General features: G+C 37.0%; 1 protein-coding gene across 5 annotated transcripts in view; it reads left to right on the top strand.

The window, feature by feature from the left end:
- The window catches only part of ARFGEF1 (ARF guanine nucleotide exchange factor 1), a gene marked incomplete at both ends in the record, with an annotated part of 133,656 nt that overhangs the window by 44,810 nt on the left and 66,639 nt on the right, over positions 1 to 22,207 (top strand). For all 5 annotated transcript variants that reach the window (XM_079722429.1, XM_079722431.1, XM_079722428.1 and 2 more), the window contains 6 exons: positions 3,071 to 3,101; positions 3,638 to 3,794; positions 4,797 to 4,943; positions 6,388 to 6,567; positions 12,466 to 12,742; positions 15,854 to 15,964. In XM_079722429.1, the coding sequence (XP_079578555.1) occupies positions 3,071 to 3,101; positions 3,638 to 3,794; positions 4,797 to 4,943; positions 6,388 to 6,567; positions 12,466 to 12,742; positions 15,854 to 15,964 (903 nt within the window). The remainder of the gene's footprint in view (positions 1 to 3,070; positions 3,102 to 3,637; positions 3,795 to 4,796; positions 4,944 to 6,387; positions 6,568 to 12,465; positions 12,743 to 15,853; positions 15,965 to 22,207) is intronic.

The following is a 22,207-nucleotide window of genomic DNA, read 5'->3' as shown; positions in this document are numbered from 1 at the left end:
AATCATAGAATGAAACAGTTCATAGAGTCTATAGGATCCTTTGAACCACAGTGTTTTAGAGCAAGGTCAGCAGACTTTTTATGTAAAGAGCTTTGTGGGCCAAGAGGAAAAGTCAAGGATATTGTAGCACTTAACATAACAAGAGAAAACAGATTTACACACATTTTTTCTTAATGAAATTCAAAATAATAGCAATTGAGTATAAATTTTGTAACCCTGGTCTACTAATGAGAAGAGTGGAATTCTTTTAGGGGGGTAACATTATTCTTCATTGGGCTTCAGAGTTAGTGTTCCCTATCATCAAATTGATCACAAATATTCAGCTATAAAAACTGTTCTTAAACTCATGTGCTATATGAAAAGAAATGATGGGCTGGCTTTGGCATGTGAGACATACTTGTTGATCCATGTCTTAGAATATATTGTAAGTACCTTTGCAATCACCTAAGTAGTGAAGTGAGGGTTGTCTCCTAAGGTCACACGGTTATTTAGTGACAGGTTATCTTACTGACAGGTGTTACCAAAACACAGTGCTCTTTAAAATGTTATACTACCTCTGATATTTTTTTTTTTTGCGGTACACGGGCCTCTCACTGTTGTGGCCTCTCCCGTTGCGGAGCACAGGCTCCGGACGTGCAGGCTCAGTGGCCATGGCTCAGGGGCCCAGCCGCTCCACGGCATGTGGGATCTTCCCGGACTGGGGCACCAACCCGTGTCCCCTGCATTGGCAGGCAGACTCTCAACCACTGCGCCACCAGGGAAGCCCTACCTCTGATATTCTTAATTAATGTATTATTTACTTAACCAGAATACTCTGTTTACTAACTATTGTATAAATGGAAATTCACTTTATGCAAAAACTGTGGCTCATCTCCCTGCTTCTCCTACATCACATCTTTTTTCTACCTTACCTGGTTTTTAGCAATACCTCAGCTTCTTAAATAATAATAATAATGTTTTTAAATTAAAAAGTACCTCTAAACATTTTATAAAGATTTGGGGCAGTTAATATATCATTTCCGGGCTTCCCTGGTGGCGCAGTGGTTGAGAGTCTGCCTGCCAATGCAGGGGACATGGGTTCGTGCCCCGGTCCGGGAGGATCCCACATGCCGCGGAGCGGCTGGGCCCGTGAGCCATGGCCGCTGAGCCTGTGCGTCCGGAGCCTGTGCTCCGCAACGGGAGAGGCCACAACAGTGAGAGGCCCGCGTACCGCAAAAAAAAAAAAAAAAAAAAAAAAAAATATATATATATATATATATATATATCATTTCCCTCTCATCTGTATTTTTAAAAGTGATTTAAATTATTTTTATTACATTTTTTGGTGAACTGTACAATTTTAGTAGCCATAAGCAGATCTTAAATATCAGACATTGTGAACTTTTATTTAGTAGTATTTTAAATATCCCCAGACAATATTTTCACATTGTCTCCCTTCTACTCCTACCACTGGTAAAATGGAAGGAGCGTTGGTCCACAGAGTACTAGACTGAAATACCAAATACCAGTGCTTAGCACAGAGTAGGCAATGAATAAATTGCGCAATGACAGAGTAATTTGGCAGGGTCACTTTATAAAGGGCTTACTGTAATTTCTGGTACATGGGAGGTGCTTCATACAAGATAGTTTTTTTTTTAAATAAATTAATTTTATTTATTTATTTTTGGCTGTGTTGGGTCTTCGTTGCTGCGCGCGGGCTTTCTCTAGTTGCGGCGAGCGGGGGCTACTCTTCATTGCGGTGCGCAGGCTTCTCATTGCGGTGGCTTCCCCTGTTGCGGAGCACGGGCTCTAAGCGCATGGGCTTCAGTAGTTGTGGTGTGTGGGCTCAGTAGTTGTGGCTTGCGGGCTCTAGAGTGCAGTCTCAGTAGTTGTGGCGCACGGGCTGAGCCACTCCACGGCATGTGGGATCTTCCCGGACCAGGGCTCGAATCCACGTCCCCTGCCTTGGCAGGCAGATTCTTAACCACTGTGCCACCAGGGAACTCCCAAGATAGCTTTCAATAATTATTAATTTATGGGCTAGAAGTTGTTTATAATACCAAATTTAACTCATTTTGCTCAGTATTCATAGGTACACCTATGTAATAGAGTTGTTTAAAAAACCGGGATCTGGGAGTTAGATTACCTAGTTTTGACACCTAATGAAACCAGAGTAGTCACACACCCAAGCCATGCAGCCCTTGAGCAAGTCTGTGCCTCAGTATCCTAATCTTTAAAATGGAAATATGATAGTACAAACCTCATAAGGTTGTTATAAGGTTTAAACATGTTAGTACATGTAAAACGTAACAGTGCTTGGCACATAGTAAGTTCCCAACAACTGTTGGCTGCAGTGGTAGTAATTATTAATGTTATATTTGAATGCTTTTCTTACAGATTTCAAACAGGTTTAATCAATTAACCAGATTCCCCAGTTTATCATTAAATTTAAGGTTCTTCTATTACAGGTAGAATTTATCTAATTTACCTCATCTCTTATGGATATAAACAGCAAAAGGGAAAATTTCCTATTAAATTGAGCATGTGTATTTTGCAGTGCCTTGTATAGTCCTAAGTAGAAAAATTGGTTAAATATCAACACATATATACATGATCAAGAAATTATAGTCCTGGCCTGATAATCTCCTTGAGATAATCCCAAAGGGGGTATATTGAGTTTTTTTCCCTAACCCAACATGTGCCTTATATGTTGTCACTTGAATACAGCATACGTATTATTCTGTTCTTAATCCTAGTGCTTCTGGTTAATGTAAAGAGTTACTTGACCCCCCACCCCTCAAAAAACTACTTGGAGAAAAGGAAATGCTTTGGGAATTAGTCATCTGTAATTCTACCCTATCCTTGTGGTTGTTAATGTATATTGTTCATATAGTTTTATAGAATTATTTGTATAAATTAATACATTTGGCTGCAACAGAATTCTAGTACCTAATTTTCTTTTGAAAGTGCATTCTCCCAACTTCTTATAGAATTTATAAAATAATTTATAAAACCTGTAATCAAATCGAATTAGTTAATGATCTTTCCCTTGTCAAGTTTTCTAATGTATGCTTCTTTTTTCCCTCCCCAGAGGAAATAAAAGCGGAAACTGAAAAGCAGAGGTTTGTGGGGTTTTTTTCCTTAATTTGCAAACTTGTCAGTCTTGGCCAAAATAATAATACAATCATGTGTATTTTAGTGTGGCAAATTTTCTGCATGTGATCTTCATAAAATCAATTTTTAAAAAAATGATTTTTGAGAAATATTGAATATAATGGTAAGCATACTTATAAATATAAAAAGGCCTCATAAATAAGCAAGTAAGGGTATTTCTGAAACACCGTAAGATATGCTTTTAAAGTCTTTGCTTAAAGACTTTGATTCATATTTAGAAAGATTACTAAAAATTTAATAACCTAAATACTTTATTTAAATTAATTAATTAATTAAAAAAATTTTTCTTGCATTTAATTATAGCTCTGGCCACTAGCTTATGACCTATAGCAAATCACTTAACTTCTGTGGGCTTTGGTTTCCTCATGAAATATGGGAAAATGAAAATTGGTTTAGCAAAGTGCTTTGCTTTTTAGAACTGAAATAGTGTATCATCAATATGATGAATGTGATATTTTAATCAGACTCTTCTTTTTTCATTTAGTCCTCCTCATGGAGAAGCAAAAGCTGGATCAGGCACCCTTCCACCAGTGAAATCAAAGACAAATTTTATTGAAGCAGACAAGTACTTCCTGCCCTTTGAATTGGCATGCCAGTCCAAGTGTCCCCGCATAGTTAGTACATCCCTAGATTGTTTACAGGTATGTATGAAATGGCACTATCCAAAAACCGTCTAATTTGAATGTGTTTCTAAGTAGTACTCACAATTGATGATTCAGACATTTTCCATGAAAGCCTTGATTATTCTTTTTGTGGTAAGAAACCAAATGGTTGCTTATATTCAAGAGAAACAATAGTTGCAAAAAGATGTTTCCAGTTTAAGGATAGCAGAAATCATTAGTTAGCTTAGTGAGACACAAAATCTTTACTAGGGTTATCAATAATGGAAGTGTCATTACCTGCTGCTGATTTTACATACTTCATTATTTTCACTGATTTTACTGGATGCTTGCTGTTTTGTGTAAAGCAGTAGGTTAATATTAACAGTTTAGTATTTATATTTACTGTGAAACTTTAGCTCTGACCTTCATTTATGTCAGAAAAATTCCTTTCTGTCTTCCTGTTTTACTTACACACACAGACACACACATAAGGATAAGTTCATTTGATTTGTGACCTTGTTTTCTCTGAAAAATTAATATCTAAGGCCTTCCTTCCAGGGTTATAATGGTAATGATGAATGAACAAATCTGTGATTTATTGCAGCCAGTGTCTGGAAATGGTTTTCTGCATATTCGCAGATCTAATTTGGAAAAAGATTTTGGGTCATTTGAACGTGTTAAGATGGCTTTCACAAAAGCAGTATTAGTAATGTTTGGATAGAAAGCCGTAAGCTGTTAGAACTCACCAGAGACAAGTTCTAAGCCCTGCCTTTCTCAAAGTATTGCCTGATGGTTTTGCTATGGTTATTTTTCTGTTTTTGTGATTATTACAAGTGTAAATAATTTCACATGTTTATAGCTAATAAAGCTTTCTTTAGGAAAAGTTGGTATAGCCTTGGCTTTGATTATACCTTAATATTTTTGTGTAAAAACTTTATAACATATGTTCAATTGTATATCATAATTTGAATGTATATTTAATTAGTATATATATATATTTGTTAGCTTTATTAGAATCTTTATTTTCTTTCTCTATTTCAGAAACTTATTGCTTATGGGCACTTGACTGGCAGTGCTCCAGATAGTACAACACCAGGCAAAAAATTAATTGATAGAATTATTGAAACAATTTGTGGCTGTTTTCAAGGTCCTCAAACAGATGAAGGAGTTCAGTTACAAATAATAAAGGTAATTAATTATAAAAATGAACTTGTTATTCATAATCTATATTTTTTTAAATCAGAAGCCTCTTACCTTGAAAATATTTGGAAAAGTCATTTTATATGCTTTCCAGCTATAATAGAGGTCATTTGGGTGCTTTTTAGACTCCATATCAGGGGATTTTATTGTTGAATGCCAGGAGTTCACTAGGAGAAGAATCATTACCAAATCTCATATTTTGAAGGCCCCAGTTTAGGCCCCCAGAGTCTTCCAGAGCTTTCCAGTTTCTAACATGGTTCTATCTTTTGAGCTTTAGGGTCCCATGTCAAGGTCCTGTGACCCTTCTAGTTTCTTCTACTACTGTCAGACCACTTGTAGTCTAGTCCCATGTGCACCAGCTTTTCTGCTTGAGCACCAGCTTTCCTGCTTCCCTTGCACCTGTCCATCTGCTGAACCTGCTCAGCTAAATCCTGTCCTGAGTTTGTGCTATGATACACCTGGATCATTAAATTCCTTTAAAGAAAAATGACTCATTTGTGTTTTCAGTCTACTATACATATTGAATTTTTAATGTTACTGCTAATAGTAGTGGTGATATGTTTATTTGTTAGTAAAAATTTTCTTGTACTATTAGTACTTTTGAAATTGTTTACATGTATGAAGTGTCCTTTATGTGTGTCTATCACCCCTTCTGAGCCTTTCAGTCTCATAGCTGCACTTACTTCATAAGTCATAAAATGTCTTTATTCTAATAAAGCTATTCAGTTTGGCCTGTTGTTTGCAGTTTCATGTCAGTTGTGGTTTGTTTAGTATGTGCTCAGTGCTGACCCTGCATAGCACTGTGCAACATAGAAAGACAAAAGATATGAGTCCTTGCTTTTGAGAAATTGAGTAACCTAGTGTGTGACGACAGTTCACAGAAATTATAGCTGTTCACTTTATTGGAGGATTCACCTTAGGATTATTTTAAATGCTTTATTTTAAAACATTTGTAAGCATCTTCAACAGTAATAACAACAGCACATTGAGTTCAGTCTGTAAGTTAGATCTCAGAAAAATTTGAAAGTGAATAAGGCACAATATGTATCCTCCCTAAGTTGACATCTAGTTCAACAGATATATCATATGAAGCCTTTCTGTGCTACAGTATGACAGAGTATTAATGCTGTGCATTTTAGTAGACCAAAATACTATTCTATTAAAATGAAACTCGGATTGAAATAAATCAGTTGAATGGTTTTTTAGCATTTTGGGTTTGGGAGGATTATATGGAAACTACAACCAGGATGGGGAAAACATAAAATATTTTAACAATTGATGATATATTTAAGGCAGGTAGAAAATCTGTATACATTACCTTAAAGTGGTAATGGTGTCTGCAATTTTTAATTCTAATACAAAAATACCAATGTATTTTTGTGCTGAAACTCTGGACGCAAAAAAAATTGCTTTAACTGTATTTTTTTTAAAGGCTTTACTTACTGCAGTAACATCTCAACACATAGAAATTCACGAAGGAACTGTACTGCAAGCTGTGAGAACATGTTACAATATCTATCTAGCAAGCAAAAATCTCATCAATCAGACAACAGCCAAAGCTACTCTTACTCAGATGCTAAATGTTATCTTTGCACGCATGGAAAACCAAGCAGTAAGTATTAAAAAATGAGAGAGATTATATAGAACACCACAGGCATCAACTATAGAAAAGATTTTAATGAAAATATAGTGAAATCTTTTGTGCCTGTGAAGAAAATGTCTTTCATTTACAGTTTTACGTACTGGAGATCTGTGGTATTGTTTTTGTTTTGAGGCTTACTGACTTGCTTGACGTTGGATAAAATACATTTTGAATTGTTCACAAATAGAATTTGAAAGATATCGATTGCCATCATCCTCATGGAAGTGTTTATGAACTGATATTTTTATTGCTCTCAAGCTTAGTAGATGAGTATAATGTAGATATCAAGTTACCTAATTTGATCTATTCTGGTATAAAATTATTCATTGAGCCTTTAAAAAATAAAATAAATTTCTATAGTGATGAAATATATTTGGGGAGGAGGGTAAGAGATCAGCAGCTAGAGAATCATTTTTTAAAAAATTATCTAGGTCTTCATAATTAAAAAAAACTTCTAACTGTTTATCTGGAACTGATTGTAAACTTACAGAAAAGTTGCAAAAATATTTACAGAGAGATCCTCTTTACTCTGGTTTCCTAATGCAGCATCTTACATAACCATGTTACAATGTTCAGAAGCAGAAATTAACACTGATATAGTACTATTAAATAAAGTAACCCTGATTACTTAGTTAAGGTGGTATCTTCCAGGTTCCTCCACTGAAAAGTTATTCTTTTACATTTAATAAATATCTCAGGAGAGATACTTTCAGACTATGCAAATATCCTGTTTTTTTCCTCATATTCCCCCACACCCAATTTGAGTATCCATTGGTGGATCTGACTGGCAACAGTTATTACTGCTTTGTTTCCCTGGTGGTGATGTTCTGTTTCTCTCTCTTTCTATATTTATTAGCCAGAATTATTCTCCTTTCCTATTTATTTATTCAGTTTTTTATTTATATCAATCTGTATTCATGGACGTTTATTTTATTCTGTTTTATAATCCAGTTCTATTGTTATTTATTCTGTTGCCCCAGTTATTCCAGCTTTGGCCTTCTGTCCTTTTGACAATAGCCCCCATCCTTTTTTTTTTTTAGTACCTCTTCACTTTCTGGAATCTCAAGATGTTCCCTGCTCACTTTGAATTTTCTCTGCTTCCCCCCTGGAGTAGTAGACACATAAACAGGGAGCCCTGGCTCCTTCAGTTGGAGAATGGTAATTGTAAGTAATTACCATTGAATGGTAATACCAAGCTCTGAGTGCCAGGTGTGTTCACTGCAGCTGAGATGTTACTGCTTCTAGGCCCTCCCAGCAGACTGAACTAGGAAATACATATGTGTACAGTCACCCCACCTCCCCCACCCCGTGTGTGACTACCCATCCGTATGTCTTAAAAGCTGTGTGTTCATACTGATGCTTCTGATTCCGGGCCAATACCACAGGGTTCATTTCAGCCTTCTCCCTGTACTTATTTGTAACTTTCTCTAAACAGTGAGAAATAAGGCTTTCATTTTTTATGATACATTATTTGTTCAGGCCTATTACACACATATAATAGTTTTAGAATTGCTTACTTATAACACTGTGAGAAGCAAACTTACTAGGTACATTATAGCATTTATATTTATTGGGTTTTGTTTTTTTCTTTGTCTTTAGCTTTATAGTATCCGTTCAAAATATTATTTTCCAAAGTTACTTAGGTTAGTTCTTTTCTTCTCCATACTCTTCAGCAGGATAATTTTATTACTTTATAATACAGTTAAGTTCGTTTGTTACTGCCTGTTTTCCATTTCAGTACTCCTCACATTCTGGTTTAATTGCTTGCTTTTTTTTTTTTTTTTTTTTTTGCGGTATGTGGGCTTCTCACTGTTGTGGCCTCTCCCGTTGCGGAGCACAGGCTCCGGACACACAGGCCCAGCGGCCATGGCTCACGGGCCCAGCCGCTCCGCGGCATGTGGGATCTTCCCAGACCGGGGCACGAACCCATCTCCCCTGCATCGGCAGGCGGACTCTCAACCACTGCGCCACCAGGAAAGCCCTGCTTGCTTATTTTTTGAGTCTGTTAAACACTACTATGAATTAAGAGTTAGTGGTAGTGTATATATGGACATATATACACTACCAAATGTAAAATAGATAGCTAGTGGGAGCAGCCGCATAGCACAGGGAGATGAGCTCGGTGCTTTGTGACCACCTAGAGGGGTGGGATAGGGAGGGTGGGAGGGAGGGAGACGCAAGAGGGAAGAGATATGGGAACATATGTATATGTATAACTGATTCACTTTGTTATAAAGCAGAAACTAACACACCATTGTAAAGCAATTATACTCCGATAAAAATGTTAAAAAAAGAAAAGAGTTAGAGCTCTACAGAAATACTCCTCATTCCTATCACTCCAATCCTCTTCCTCCCTTCTTTCTACCCCTTGGATGTAGCTAATCTCTATTGTTTCTGGTTTATTCTTCTGCATTTCTTTAGTACAAATGAGCAGATACACGTATGGTTTCATGTATCACCTTTCTTATATGAAAGGTAGCATACTGTATTAGTTATCTGTCACTGCATAACAAATTACCCCAAACTTCAGCTGCTTAAAACTAACAGCTTAGCTGCTTATCTCTCACAGTTTCTGAGGGTCCAGAATGCAAGAGTGGCTTAGCTGGTGGTTGTAGCTTGGATTTCACATGAAGTTGCAGTTGGCTGCGTGGATCACAGTATCAACTGGGGCTGAAGTCATTTAAAGCCTTCATTGGGCAGAGAAAGAGAGGAACAAGGCAGAAGCTACATTGTCTACCTTATGATCAGAAGTGGTCACCCAAAGAGTCATGTACCACAATCTTCATTTCAGCTCTATTTACAATAGCCAGGACATGGACGCAACCTAAGTGTCCATTGATAGATGAATGGATAAAGAAGATGTGGCACATATATACAATGGAATATTACTCAGCCATAAAACGAAATGAAATCGAGTTATTTGTAGTGAGGTGGGTGGACCTAGAGTCTGTCATACAGAGTGAAGTAAGTCAGAAAGAGAAAAACAAATACTGTATGCTAACACTTATATATGGAATCTAAAAAAAAAATGGTTCTGACGAACCTGGGGGCAGGACAGGAATAAAGACGCAGATGTAGAGGATGGACTTGAGGACACAGGGAGGGGAAGGATGAGCTGGGACAAGTGAGAGAGTGGCATGGACATATATACACTACCAAATGTAAAATAGATAGTGGGAAGCAGCCGCATAGCACAGGGAGATCAGCTCAGTGCTTTGTGACCACCTAGAGGGGGATATGGGGATACATGTATACATACAGCTCACTCACTTTGTTATACAGCAGAAACTAACACAATATTGTAAAGCAATTATACTCCAGTAAAGATGTTTAAAAAAAAAAAAAGTGATCACCCAGACCATCCCTGGCACAGTGTGGGAGGGGACTCTGCAAAGAAGTGAAAATCAAGAGGTAGAGATCATTGGTGGCCATCTTAAAAAGGCTGGCTACCACACATACTCTGGATACTCTTTCATACTCTTTTCACTTAGCAGTATGTCCTGGAAAGCATTCCATATCAGCCCTTAGATCTTCCTCATGGTTTTTTATAGATGCAGAGTACTTGAGCATGTACTGTAGTCTATTCAGTCACTATCCTATGTACTCTCCTATGTATTGACATTGGATTATTGCTAATATTTTGTAATCACATATAATAGTTTAGCTGCTTTTTTTCAAAGAAGTGAATGAAATTTTATCACTTTTTAATAGAAGAAATATAAGTTTTATTGGTTTGACTTGTTCAGCAAATTTTACTACATTCCCTGTATGTTCTTGGCACTGTTCTAGTTCTCAGTTGTACCGTGCTGGGCAAAATACCAGCACTGTATCACCACTACTTTCAAAATTCTTACAGACATAGAGGGGAAAGATGAATCTTAAATAATCACACAAATAAATATATAACTGAGTTATGATAAAGGCTATGAACATGTTTCGTGTCATGAGGCATATTAGTTCTGTGCTATGGATAATTAGAAAAGTCAGAAAGGGGAGAGAGAAAATTAAAAAGGCGAGGCAGAATAATTTTCCACATTTGCTAAAATATTCGAAGCTAGAAGTCTAATTCATTCATATATACGGCTGATAACTTTTCCTCTCCTTCCCAAATGAAATTCACTATAAAATGTTCAGTTCTAAAATTATTTCACAAGGGAAGATGCTAATTTCTTTCTCTGTAACAGTGGTTTTCAACTGGAGGTGGTTTTGCCCCCCAAGCCACATTTGAGACACTTTTGATTGTCATGACTGGGGTGAGTCATGACCTGTAATGGGTTTCTACCCATTAGAGATAGGGATTGGGATGTTGCTGAGCTCCCTGCAGTACCCCGGCAACCTCCACCTCCCCCAGCGCGCCCGGTGCGCGTGCACACACACACCACAAAGGATTATCTGTTCCAAAGGTCAATAGTACTGATGTTGAGAAACCCTACTCTAGAAAGTATGAAAGTGTATAGAAAATGTTTAAAGTTAAGTTCCTCTTTTTTCCCAAGGATCTTTCTAGAGTTTATACAACTCTGGAATAAGTAGAAAAAAACTAGAATTCAACATTATGCTTGTCTGTAATTCCAAAGTATGTGCTTGCCCTACTAAACCATGGTACGGATTAGCTGAAGTTAGGCTGAGGGCGAGATTGGATTGCAAGTCAAAGGTTCCTCACTGTTAATTTGGAAATGGACTTTCTCATGAATGGCCTAAAGCTTTGAGAAGTCCGAGAAGTCTCTTCTGATTCCAACTGTGTGCAACTAGTCATGCCCATCAGTTTCCTTATCTGTAAAATAAGGGACTTAGATCATTACAGATTATAAGTTTTTTCGTACCTTTTGGGCATTAAAATCTTTTAATTCAAATTTGTTTTATAAATTCATATGATTAATTCTGGTATTTCCTCATAACCTAGAATATTACTAGGAATATGAAATGTTCATATTTGACACTAAAATATTTATCTTTGTGGAAATTAATTCTGTGAGAATGATTCCTGTTAGGTCATGAGGATCAAAAGAGATATGTCTAAAAGCAATAAAGTGCTAAAAAATGAAACCCTGTGATCTTGATTGTTACTGTTTTTAGCATCTTGTAAGTGAACCAGTTTTACACGTGGTATTACGTACATAATAATTTAGGTCTCCTAAAATAAAACTGGAACATTTATAAAGTTTTTTCATTCTTATTAGATGACTGATTGGGCAGAGGCATTTAAGTACTTGTTGCAATTTTATTAAATGTAACTATTATTTTTTAATTAAAAGACATTTGGCAAGGTGACATAAGAACCTGCTACAGAAAGGTACACACTGAAAGGTTCCCTCTCACTCTTGTTTCCAGTTCGGTCATTTGCTAACTTCTACCCCCAAAGGTAACCATTATTACTAGTTTCTTGTGTAAGTGTCTAGACTTGTTTCTGTATATATAAGTAAAAATGAATGTGTGTGTATTTTATTTCCCTGTCCACTTTTTTCCTCCCTTAGTGAAGCTTTTATTTGATTTTAGGTAAATCTACTGTTACATTGGCAACAGTCCAGTTATCATTCTAAGGTTATTAAAAATTAATTTGTTTTTAATTTTGTTTTGTTTCAGTAGTACATTTACATCATTCAAACACCAAAAATAATGACAAGTGGATATAGTGAAAGACTTCCATCTCTGTTCTTGTTTGCCAAATTCCACACCCCTGAGAAGTAACCACTGTTTTCTATTGTTGTTTTTAATATGTTTTAGTTTTTTATTTCTGATGGACCACGATTTCTAAGCCTAGAGACAAGGTGGCAGCTCCTATGAAGGATTTATAGTTGAGTGTAACATTACCCCTCCAAATTTTAAACAACTTATTTTGCTAATATTGGAAATTATTTTCTTTCTCTCCAGTTGCAGGAAGCCAAACAAATGGAAAAAGAAAGGCATCGACAGCATCATCATCTGTTGCAGTCTCCAGTAAGCCATCATGAGCCTGAATCACCTCAACTTAGATATTTGCCACCTCAGACTGTTGATCATATATCCCAGGAACATGAAGGGGACCTTGATCCCCATTCACATGATGTGGATAAAAGCCTTCAGGATGATACAGAACCTGAAAATGGATCTGATACTTCCAGTGCAGAAAATGAACAGACTGAAGCTGATCAGGCAGCTGCAGCCGAAAGTAATCTTTCTGAGAAGGGCTTGCAGGGGTTGGGAGGTGTGTGTTGGGGGAAGAATGCAGGAGGGCATTTTTGGTAAAGAAACGTGGAAAGGGTGATATGACTTAATGGGTATCAGGCACGTTGCGGTAATTGTGGACTTTGTCCATCCTAGGTGATAAAGTTTTCTTAAAATTAGTTCATAGCAAACAGGAGACCTATTTATTTAGTAAAGTTTTCTGGAATGTGACTGAAAATTTTAGGAAATCATTATAAGTTCACAAGATACTATTGTCAAAAAAAAGGACTGAAATTAAATATGAAAAGACATCTTTTGAATAACCACCTGGCATACAAAAATATTTATTTTTATATCCTGATGTGTAATGATCGATAAGATTTAGATCTTCTCTGACGGTGCTTTTTTCTCAGTAAATTTATAAGAAAAAGTTACAGGATTACAAAAATTAAATTGCATTTATTTATTTTACAAATGTGTTTCTCTAAAAATAATCACATGCAGTCATTTTTTCCCCAAACGTTATTCTCAGCTTTAGCTGTTCTATAAAACTGCCCGGAAACAAGTTTCTTCCCTTTGTTCCTCCTTAGCTTGGTGTCAAAAATGATGGAAATTCTGTTGCCTTCCAATGTGGTTTTGTAGAACTAGGATGGTTAGGGCTTAGTTACAATTCATCTGAATTCTGTGTTTTTACTTTACTTTGAGGAAAGACTTCTATAGTATATTTTTAGCTCTTGATTTTTTTTTTTAACCACATCTTTTCCATAACATAACAGTGGTTTGAATATCAGCAGTGTCATGAATAGGTGCCTTTTTACTCTTTTTAAGAGTACTTTATTTAGCATTTACTTTAAAGGGGACAGTTTTGATAAACCAAGCATTTCTAGTACTCAAGCTAATAATGAATCTATACTGCCTATATGATTTACATTTTTCTAGCCTGCGCTTGCTGAAATTTCCCCTACTTTCACTGTAAACTTATAAAGGAGCTGTTCAAAGAGCTAATCTATAATAAGGCTGGAACTTTATTTATTCCTCCATTTCTTCATCCCTGCATTCAGCAAATATTGATTTAGCATACTGTGTCCCAGGCACTGTGCTAGGACTTGGCGTTAAAAAAGCTGATGAAGGGCTTCCCTGGTGGCGCAGTGGTTGAGAGTCCGCCTGCTGATGCAGGGGACACGGGTTCGTGCCCTGGTCTGGGAAGATCCCACATGGCGTGGAGTGTCTGGGCCCGTGAGCCATGGCCGCTAAGCCTGTGCATCCGGAGCCTGTGCTCCGCAACGGGAGAGGCCACAAAAGTGAGAGGCCCGCATACCGCAAAAAAAAAAAAAAAAAAAAAAAAGCTGATGAAGATGTAGCCATTGCTCTTAGGGTGCTCATGGTCTGCCTGGAAGGTCAGGCATGTATAAATGAGGTGTAATGTGATAAATATCCTGCAAGTGGCATGCAGAAGATAATTCTGCTGAGTAGAGTTAGGAAGTACTTTTGTAGAGAAAGTGATGCTTTAGCTGAATCTTGTTTGGATAAGGGAAGGAATTGCCTAGCCAGAAAATTTAGCGAGTTTTCTAACAGAAGAAACAACATAGGCCGAGACCCAAGGGGTGGAAGCATCTACTGTGTAGTAGGTACCACTGTAGGTACCTTTTAGGATACAGCACTATAAATAAGACATAATTCCTGTGGCATAGTCGTGATTATTTTTAAAGGTGTTTTTCTCACGATAGCTGATATAAATGAAAATTTTGCTTGTGAGCCGTTGGTTGAGAGTGCATGGTCTGGAATTAGATTATCTGCTTTGAATCCCATCTCTGTCACTTACTGGCTGTGTGACTTTGGACATAAAAGTTAACTTCTATAATCATTTCCCATATGTAATAAGTATTATTCACTGTTACTCTAATCTATTTCTGTCATAATTTATAAGAGAATTCACTTGATTTGCTAATCATTTTGTGCACATTTTAGTGACTGTGTATTTAGTTATGTTGAAACTGTTAATTTTTAGACTCTTGGTAACTTTAGCCAACTTGAGTGCAGGAATACAAAATTTAAGAAAGATGGAAAGATTGTATGTCAAGACATTTATATGTTTTTACTCCACAGAAGAATCTAAATGCTATTGTATTTGAATTTTTTATAAAATATGTTACTGATTTGACATGCTTATTTATCAGATTTCTCCTGTGACATTCAGTATTTTGTAGAATGCAGCAAACAGTAGATGAGGAGCAGTGAACACAGGGAGGACAGACTTCTGGAAGTCAGAGTTTTGAGTAGTGGTCCTTCATAGTAGTGTGAGTTGGGGGTGTGTGTAGACAGTAGCACCATAAGCTCACATGCAGTCTGAGGCCATTTGCTGTAGGGCAGTGGCTCCCAGAACAGGGACCCAGATCCCAAAGCATCATAAAGTGCTAACTGAGCCTTCCCGAGATATTTTCAGCATTTCAGAAAATCCCGGGGAAACTGTATTTTTATCTGCAGTAGTCGCTACAAACTAACTGGGACTATCAAGTTTTATTAGTTTCTTGTGTGTTCAGAAGTTCTGATTGGTAGTTATGTCTGTTTTTGATTAATGTTAAATTGGGAGATGAATTCTTTTTTACTTACTAAATTTAGTTTTACATTGGATATGTGGAGCATGTTGGGGAAAAAATAGTAAGGAAGGGCTCAGATAGCCCTGTCTCTGGTTCTTCAAGGACCTTATCATATTAGAGCACAATGATGATCTTGTTATTACTGGTGAGCCTAATTAATCAAAACAAGCTTTAATTACGTTTGATATTATTTGATAAGTGTGGGACATGTTAGAAATGTTTCATTCAGAATACTTTTAAAAGTTTTGGTTCTTAAATCTAGAAAACTCATTTAAGTTGAATAGTCATTTAATAGCTTGTCAAACGAATATTGTTGAAATTGACTTGAAATGATAAAATACTTTAAAATATGGTTTGGTTAAAAGTTTTGAAGGTTTAACATGTAATTGCTTCTAGTTTCATATATCTGTTTTTTTTTCTTTTATTCTTAATTTCTTAGATTTTTTTCATTATAAATGTTTAGTAAAAGTTTCCAAAAAACTAAAATACTGTTTTCTTGAATTTTTCTTTTTTTAAAGCATTATCTAAAAATGATGTATTATATGATGGAGAAAACCATGACTGTGAGGAAAAGCCACGAGACATTGTGCAGAGCATTGTAGAAGAAATGGTGAACGTCATCGTTGGAGGTACTGTATTTGACTTGAAATTAGTTTATTCTGTCTTATGTTATTTCATGTGACTGTGGGGACTATTGTATAATATGCAAAACAAAAAAGGCAAAAATTGTGTGTAGAAAAAATATTTAAATTTATTTGATTATAGATGAGTACTTTCTTTTTCTCCAGTTTCAGTTATAATCTGTTTATAAAAACCCACTGTTCCCCGCCCCATTAAAAAAAAGGTTGGTTACCATTTCATTTTTTGTTTTTATGTTTGCTGGGAGAAGGGCAAAGGTATATTTTCCATCCTCCTAAATGTGTTAAACTTTATAAACTAGAAAATGTTTAAATTGATTTGGTTTTTAGTATTTTGTATCTTTGGAAAAATTGTGATTTCTTATACCTTTATTATCATGACCCAAGTCATAGCTGATACAGGGGCAGGTCCTATCATGGATTGTATTATAAAAAATTTTTTAAGTTTGTTAGGAGTTTCAGTCACACTTCTTGTGAACAATATTATTATAGATAGGATTAGATCTGAGACCAATCCACTGAAGCTTATTTAATTCATGGTACCTCGCACAGGACTAAGCATAGTACCTTGCTACATGTACTTCTAGAAATATGATTAAATGTACAGTGTGGCTCTTGAATGAGAATAGTACTATTTCAGCCATGCCTGATTTCCATTTATAACATCATTTCTAAGAATATATTTCCTTCTTTAGTACAACACTAGAAGCAAGTATTCATCTGATTGCATTCTTAATTTTTCATTCATCTTTTCATTCAACGAATACTTATGAAGCACATACAATTGTATGGCACTGTAAGGAGACACAAACGTTTATCTGAAATAGACCATATGCTCTGGAGGAAAGGGGTTCTGGAGAATAGGAATGTAAGATAAGTGTCACTAGAAAGAAATAGCTAAAATCCTATTAAAATTCAAAAAAAAAGAATGGGTATTTCCAGCTAAAATTATCCAGGAGGGCTTCATGTAGGAGGTGACACTTGAACTTAGACTGTATAGATATTCACGCAGGTATAGGGAGTGGTGTTTGATGTATGGGAAACTGTTAGCTAAAGTCTAGAGAGAATGATTTGGGAATTGGCAGGTGGTGCTTTGGCTGAAGTGTGAAGTATGTGGTGTCATATGGTAGAAAATAAGTTTGAAGAAGTAGTTTGGAGCCAACCAATGGATGGTTATAAATTCCAGCTTTAGGATTTTGGACTTCGTTCTAAGGGAGAATAAGTTACCATTGAAGATTTTAGAACTAAGAAATGAAGTAATCAGAATAATGTTTTAAGAAGCTAAGTAGGGAAATATGAAGTCCAGTAAAAGACCAGTGCAGTAATCTAAACCTAAATAGGACAGTAACAGTGGAAATAGAGAGGAAAAAGTGAATGAAAAGTGAGATAATGGACGTTGAATCAAGAAGAGTTTGCAGCTGATTGAAATCTAGGTGAAGGAGAGAATAAAAACTGTGTCAAAAGTCCCCAAGATTACCTCAGGATTTGGTGATTCACCAGAAGGACTCATCATATAGTTACACTCACCACTGTGATGCGGTGAGTCAAGGTACAAGGCAAAATCATCAAAGGGAAAAGGTGTATGGGGCAAAGTCTGGAGGAAATCAGGTGCACACTTCCAGGATTCCTCTCCCAGTGAAGTTACATGGGAAACTCTTAATTCCTCAAGCATTGAATTGTGAAGTGTTGTCTACCAGGGCAGCTCCTTAGAGACTGAGTGCCCAAAGTTTTTTTGGGGAGCCTATCATATAGACACTCTCTATCTGCATATACCAAAATTCCAGATTCCCAGAGGGAAAGCTGGTGTTCCAGCATAAACCACATTATTTGTACAAACTATTGAGGCACAGTGAGCCACTTTTATTAGTTCTGGGAAGAGTGAGAATCCTCCCAAAGTGTAAGTTCCAAGGTTCCAGCCACGAGCCAGCCTTGCAAGCAGGCCTTTCTAAGAATAGGCAGTCTCAGGCATGCTATGTTAGCTCTTTTCTGCACAGGCAGTCTCCCAGTTTTTGAGCCTAAATGGGTAAGTGGGTGGTAGTACTATTGGTAGAATTATTGGAGTAGACGTTGGCGTGGGGAAAAAAAGTACTAATTTTTATTTTCACTTTGCATTTGACCTTCAGGTGTGCCATTCATGTGGAAATGTTTATGAAATATATAATGGAAATATAGAACTCTGGCCTAAGAGATATCAAGGCAGGTGTTATAGGCGGGAGTCATTCTGTTAAAATTAGTACTTGAAGTAGATTACCAAATGGGAAAGTGTAGAGGCTAAAGAAGAGAGCATGGTCTTGGGGAATATGAATTTTTCAAAAAACCATAAACTTATAATAAGGGAAGAAAGAAAGTATTAGGTACCCACACATTCTCTTAAAATTTTATAATGTATATTAGGGGTTGGAAAATAATGTTCCATGAACCAAATTTGGCCCACTACCTATTTTTGTAAATAAAGTTTTATTGGAACACAGCCATGCTTATTTGTTTATGTATTGCTTATAGTGGCTGCCTTTGCAGTACAAAAGTAAAGTTGAGTAGTGGCAACAAAGATCATATGGCCAGCAAAGCCTAAAATGTCTACTGTCTGGTCCTTTGCCAGTCTCTAATACATATGAATACAGAGTGTGAAGTGAAAGTTCTTTCATTTTTCTGCTTTTTACTTAGAAAACTTTCAAACGTAGAGAATAGTTCAAGGAACAGTACAGTGAAAACTGTGGGTCCTTTTCTAGATCACTGACTATTAACAGTTTTGCTACATTTGTTTTACTTGTCTTTAAGTAGACCTGTGTGTGTGTTTTGTTTTTGCTGAACCATTTGAAAGTTGGCTATATACAACATGACGCCTTACCCCTAAAATAACTCAGCATACATCTTCTAAGAATAAGGGCATTCTCATACATAACCACAATTCCATTTTCACACCTAAGAAAAATAACACTCTTTTAAGAATATCTGATATAAATACACTTTAAAGTGTTCCTAGTTGTCCCCAAATGTGTTTCTTATATCCTTTTTTTTCTTTTTTTAGTCCAGAACCCATTCTGGGTACCCTTGCTGCATTTGATTATGTCTCTTTGGTCTCATTAGTTGAGAACAAGTCCTCTTGCCTTTTTTTCCATCTTTCATAACATTTACTTTTACTTTTAAGAGTATAATATTGTCTTGTAGAATGTTGCACAGTTTGAATTGATCTGATGGTTTCCTTATTTTGATTTAGAGTAAACATATTTGGCAAAAATACTGCGTAGGTAATGTTGGTATTTCTTATTACATCATATAAGTTGGTGCATAATTAAGTTACCCCCTGTTGGTGATAATGTTTGATCACCTGGTTAAAGATGACCACCAGCTCTCTTCATTGTAAGGGAACATTTTCCCCTTTATAATTAATAAGTAATCTGTGAGTGATACTTTGAGATCATATCAAGATCCCTTCACTTACTGGTTTTAAAATCCCTTGATGATCCTTAGATATTACATGGATTGCCATATAGTGATTTCGTAATTCTAATATTAATTAACATTTTTTTTTCTTTTTTTTTTTTTTTTAAGGGCTTCCCCTAGTTGTGGCAAGTGGGGACCACTCTTCATCGCGGTGCGTGGGCCCCTCACTATTATGGCCTCTCTTGTTGCAGAGCACAAGCTCCAGACGCGCAGGCTCAGTAGCTGTGGCTCACAGGCCCAGCCGCTCCACGGCATGTGGGATCCTCCCAGACCAGGGCTCGAACCCATGTCCCCTGCATTGGCAGGCAGACTCTGAACCACTGCGCCACCAGGGAAGCCCTAATTAACATTTTTATATGGAGAAGAACACCTCCCTGTACTCAGTGTGTTATAATCCTTCACCGTCATCATGTTTTGTTCCTGATCTGGCCAGTGGGAATCCCGTCAAGCCAGCCCCTGTGTCCTTTTGATGTGATTGCATTAGTCTTTGAGCATTTCCTTGTTTTCTGGAACAGTAAGATGTTGTAGGTTCACCTTCAGCTTTCCCTTGTCCCAGCCCTGGAATCAACAAGTTCTTAGGAGTCCTTATTCTTTTTAGTGGGCAATTGTGTTTAGAGACCAAGGCCTAGGTACTAGGTATGCTCGTTGCTACTGGGGTGTTATTACTTTTAGTCTTTTCCAGTTATTACTCTTAGTCTTTTCCAGTGGACAGAAACAGGAGATACACAATCACAAGATCATCTTATTAGTTCCAGTTCACATCCAGCACCACAAGGTTTCTCTTCATCTTCCTGCATTTCATACTTGTGTTTCTTTTTCCACAGTGAAAACCTAAATTTGCAGAAACAGTGTGCCATTACCAAGAACAAGCTGATTAATTAAAGTTCAGATTTCTTTGCAATCATATTTGTCCTTAGAATATATTTTACTAAGGATGAAGAGAGTACTGTGTTCAGAAGTTACTTGTATTAACTATTTTATTGATTTAACTTTTTAAATTGAAGAACATTTACATGATTCAAAGTAAAAATTATATAAAATATTTACTCAGAGAACTCTTCCTTCCATTTCTTCCCTTGCTGACCTGCCTTATAGGTAACTACTTTCATAAGCTTGTACTTTATAACAGCGGTCCCCAACCTTTTTGGCACCAGGGACTGGTTTCGTAGAAGACAATTTTTCCACGGACCGGGGCAGGGGGATGGTTTCAGATGATTCAAGCACATTACATTTATTGCACATTTTATTTCTATTATTATTATTATTATTTTATTGATTGCTGCATTGGGTCTTCGTTGCTACACACGGGCTTTCTCTAGTTGAGGCGAGCGGGGGCTACTCTTCGTTGCGGTGCGCGGGCTTCTCATTGAGGTGGCTTCTCTTGTTGCAGAGCACAGGCTTTAGGTGCGCAGGCTTCAGTAGGTGTGGCACATGGGCTCAGTAGTTGTGGTACACGGGTGTAGTTGCTCCGCGGCATGTGGGATCTTCCCGGACCAGGGCTCGAACCTGTGTCCCTTGCATTGGCAGGCAGATTCGCAACCACTGTACCACCAGGGAAGTCCTATTTCTATTATTATTACGTTGTAATATATAATGAAATAATTATACAACTCACCATAATGCAGAATCAGTGGGAGCCCTGAGCTTGGTCTCACTTGCCACTCACTGATAGGGTTTTGATATGAGTTTGTAAGCAATTAGTTAATTATGGTCTCTGTACAGTCAAACCTCTCTGCTAATGATAATCTGTATTTGCAGCCGCTCCCCAGCACTAGCATCACCGCCTCAGCTCCATGTCAGATCATCAGGCATTAGATTCTCATCAGGAGCGTACAACCTAGATCCCTCACACGCGCAGTTCACAGTAGGGTTCGTGCTCCTCTGAGAATCTAATGCCGCTGCTGATCTGAAAGGAGGCGGAGCTCAGGCAGTAGCAGGAGCGATGGGGAGCGGCTGTAAACACAGATGAAGCTTCGCTCGTTCACCCACCACTCAACCTCGTGCCGTGTGGCCTGGGGTGTTGGGGGTGGGTGTTGGGGACCCCTGGTTTTATAATGTGTGTGTGTGTTTCCCCAGAGAAGTAAGCAAATACTTATGATTATTTCTCTTTCTTTTTGATAGAACACTGTATATCTCTGTGTCTTCCCCTTTTTTCACCTAATATATACTAGAAATCCCTCTATTTCAGTTGACAGAGGTTTCTCTTATTCTTTTTTTCTTTTGGCTCTCTGCATAATACTCTATTATGTGGGTATATGTTTATTCAGCCAGTCCCCTGCTGACAGGAACTTCGGTGGTTTCCAGTATTTTGCTATTACAGATAAAGCTGCAGTGAATAACCATGTATATCTGTATTCGTATTTGTGGAGATTGGTCCTCTGGGCAAATTCAAAGAGGTAATATTACTAGGTCAAGTGGTAAATGAATGTGAAGGTATGTTAGCTTTTGCTGAATTTCTCTTCGTAGGTGTTGTATTGTTTTGCACTCTTACTTGCAACACACAAGAGTGCCTTTTTCTCCAAGCTGCCAGTGGAGTTTAAGGTTTTGAATTTTTGCCAACCTGACAGGTGAGAATTGTATCTTACTTTGGTTTTAATTTGCATTTCTCCTTGAGTGAAATTAAATATCTTGTTGTGTTTGAGGGCCATTGTATATCTTTTTTAGGGAGTCATCTATTCATGTCTTCTGTTCATTCTGTCAGGTTTTTATCCTTTTTCCCCCATAATTTCAAAGAATCCTTTATGTATTAGGATTCTGTGATGTATTTTACAAATATTTTCTCTCAGTTCC

The sequence above is a fragment of the Hyperoodon ampullatus genome (assembly GCF_949752795.1).
Source record: "Hyperoodon ampullatus genome assembly, chromosome: 17".
Lineage (NCBI taxonomy): Eukaryota > Metazoa > Chordata > Mammalia > Artiodactyla > Ziphiidae > Hyperoodon > Hyperoodon ampullatus.
The sequence above is the reverse complement of the archived record's forward strand: the minus strand, read 5'-3'. Positions and strand labels throughout refer to the sequence as shown.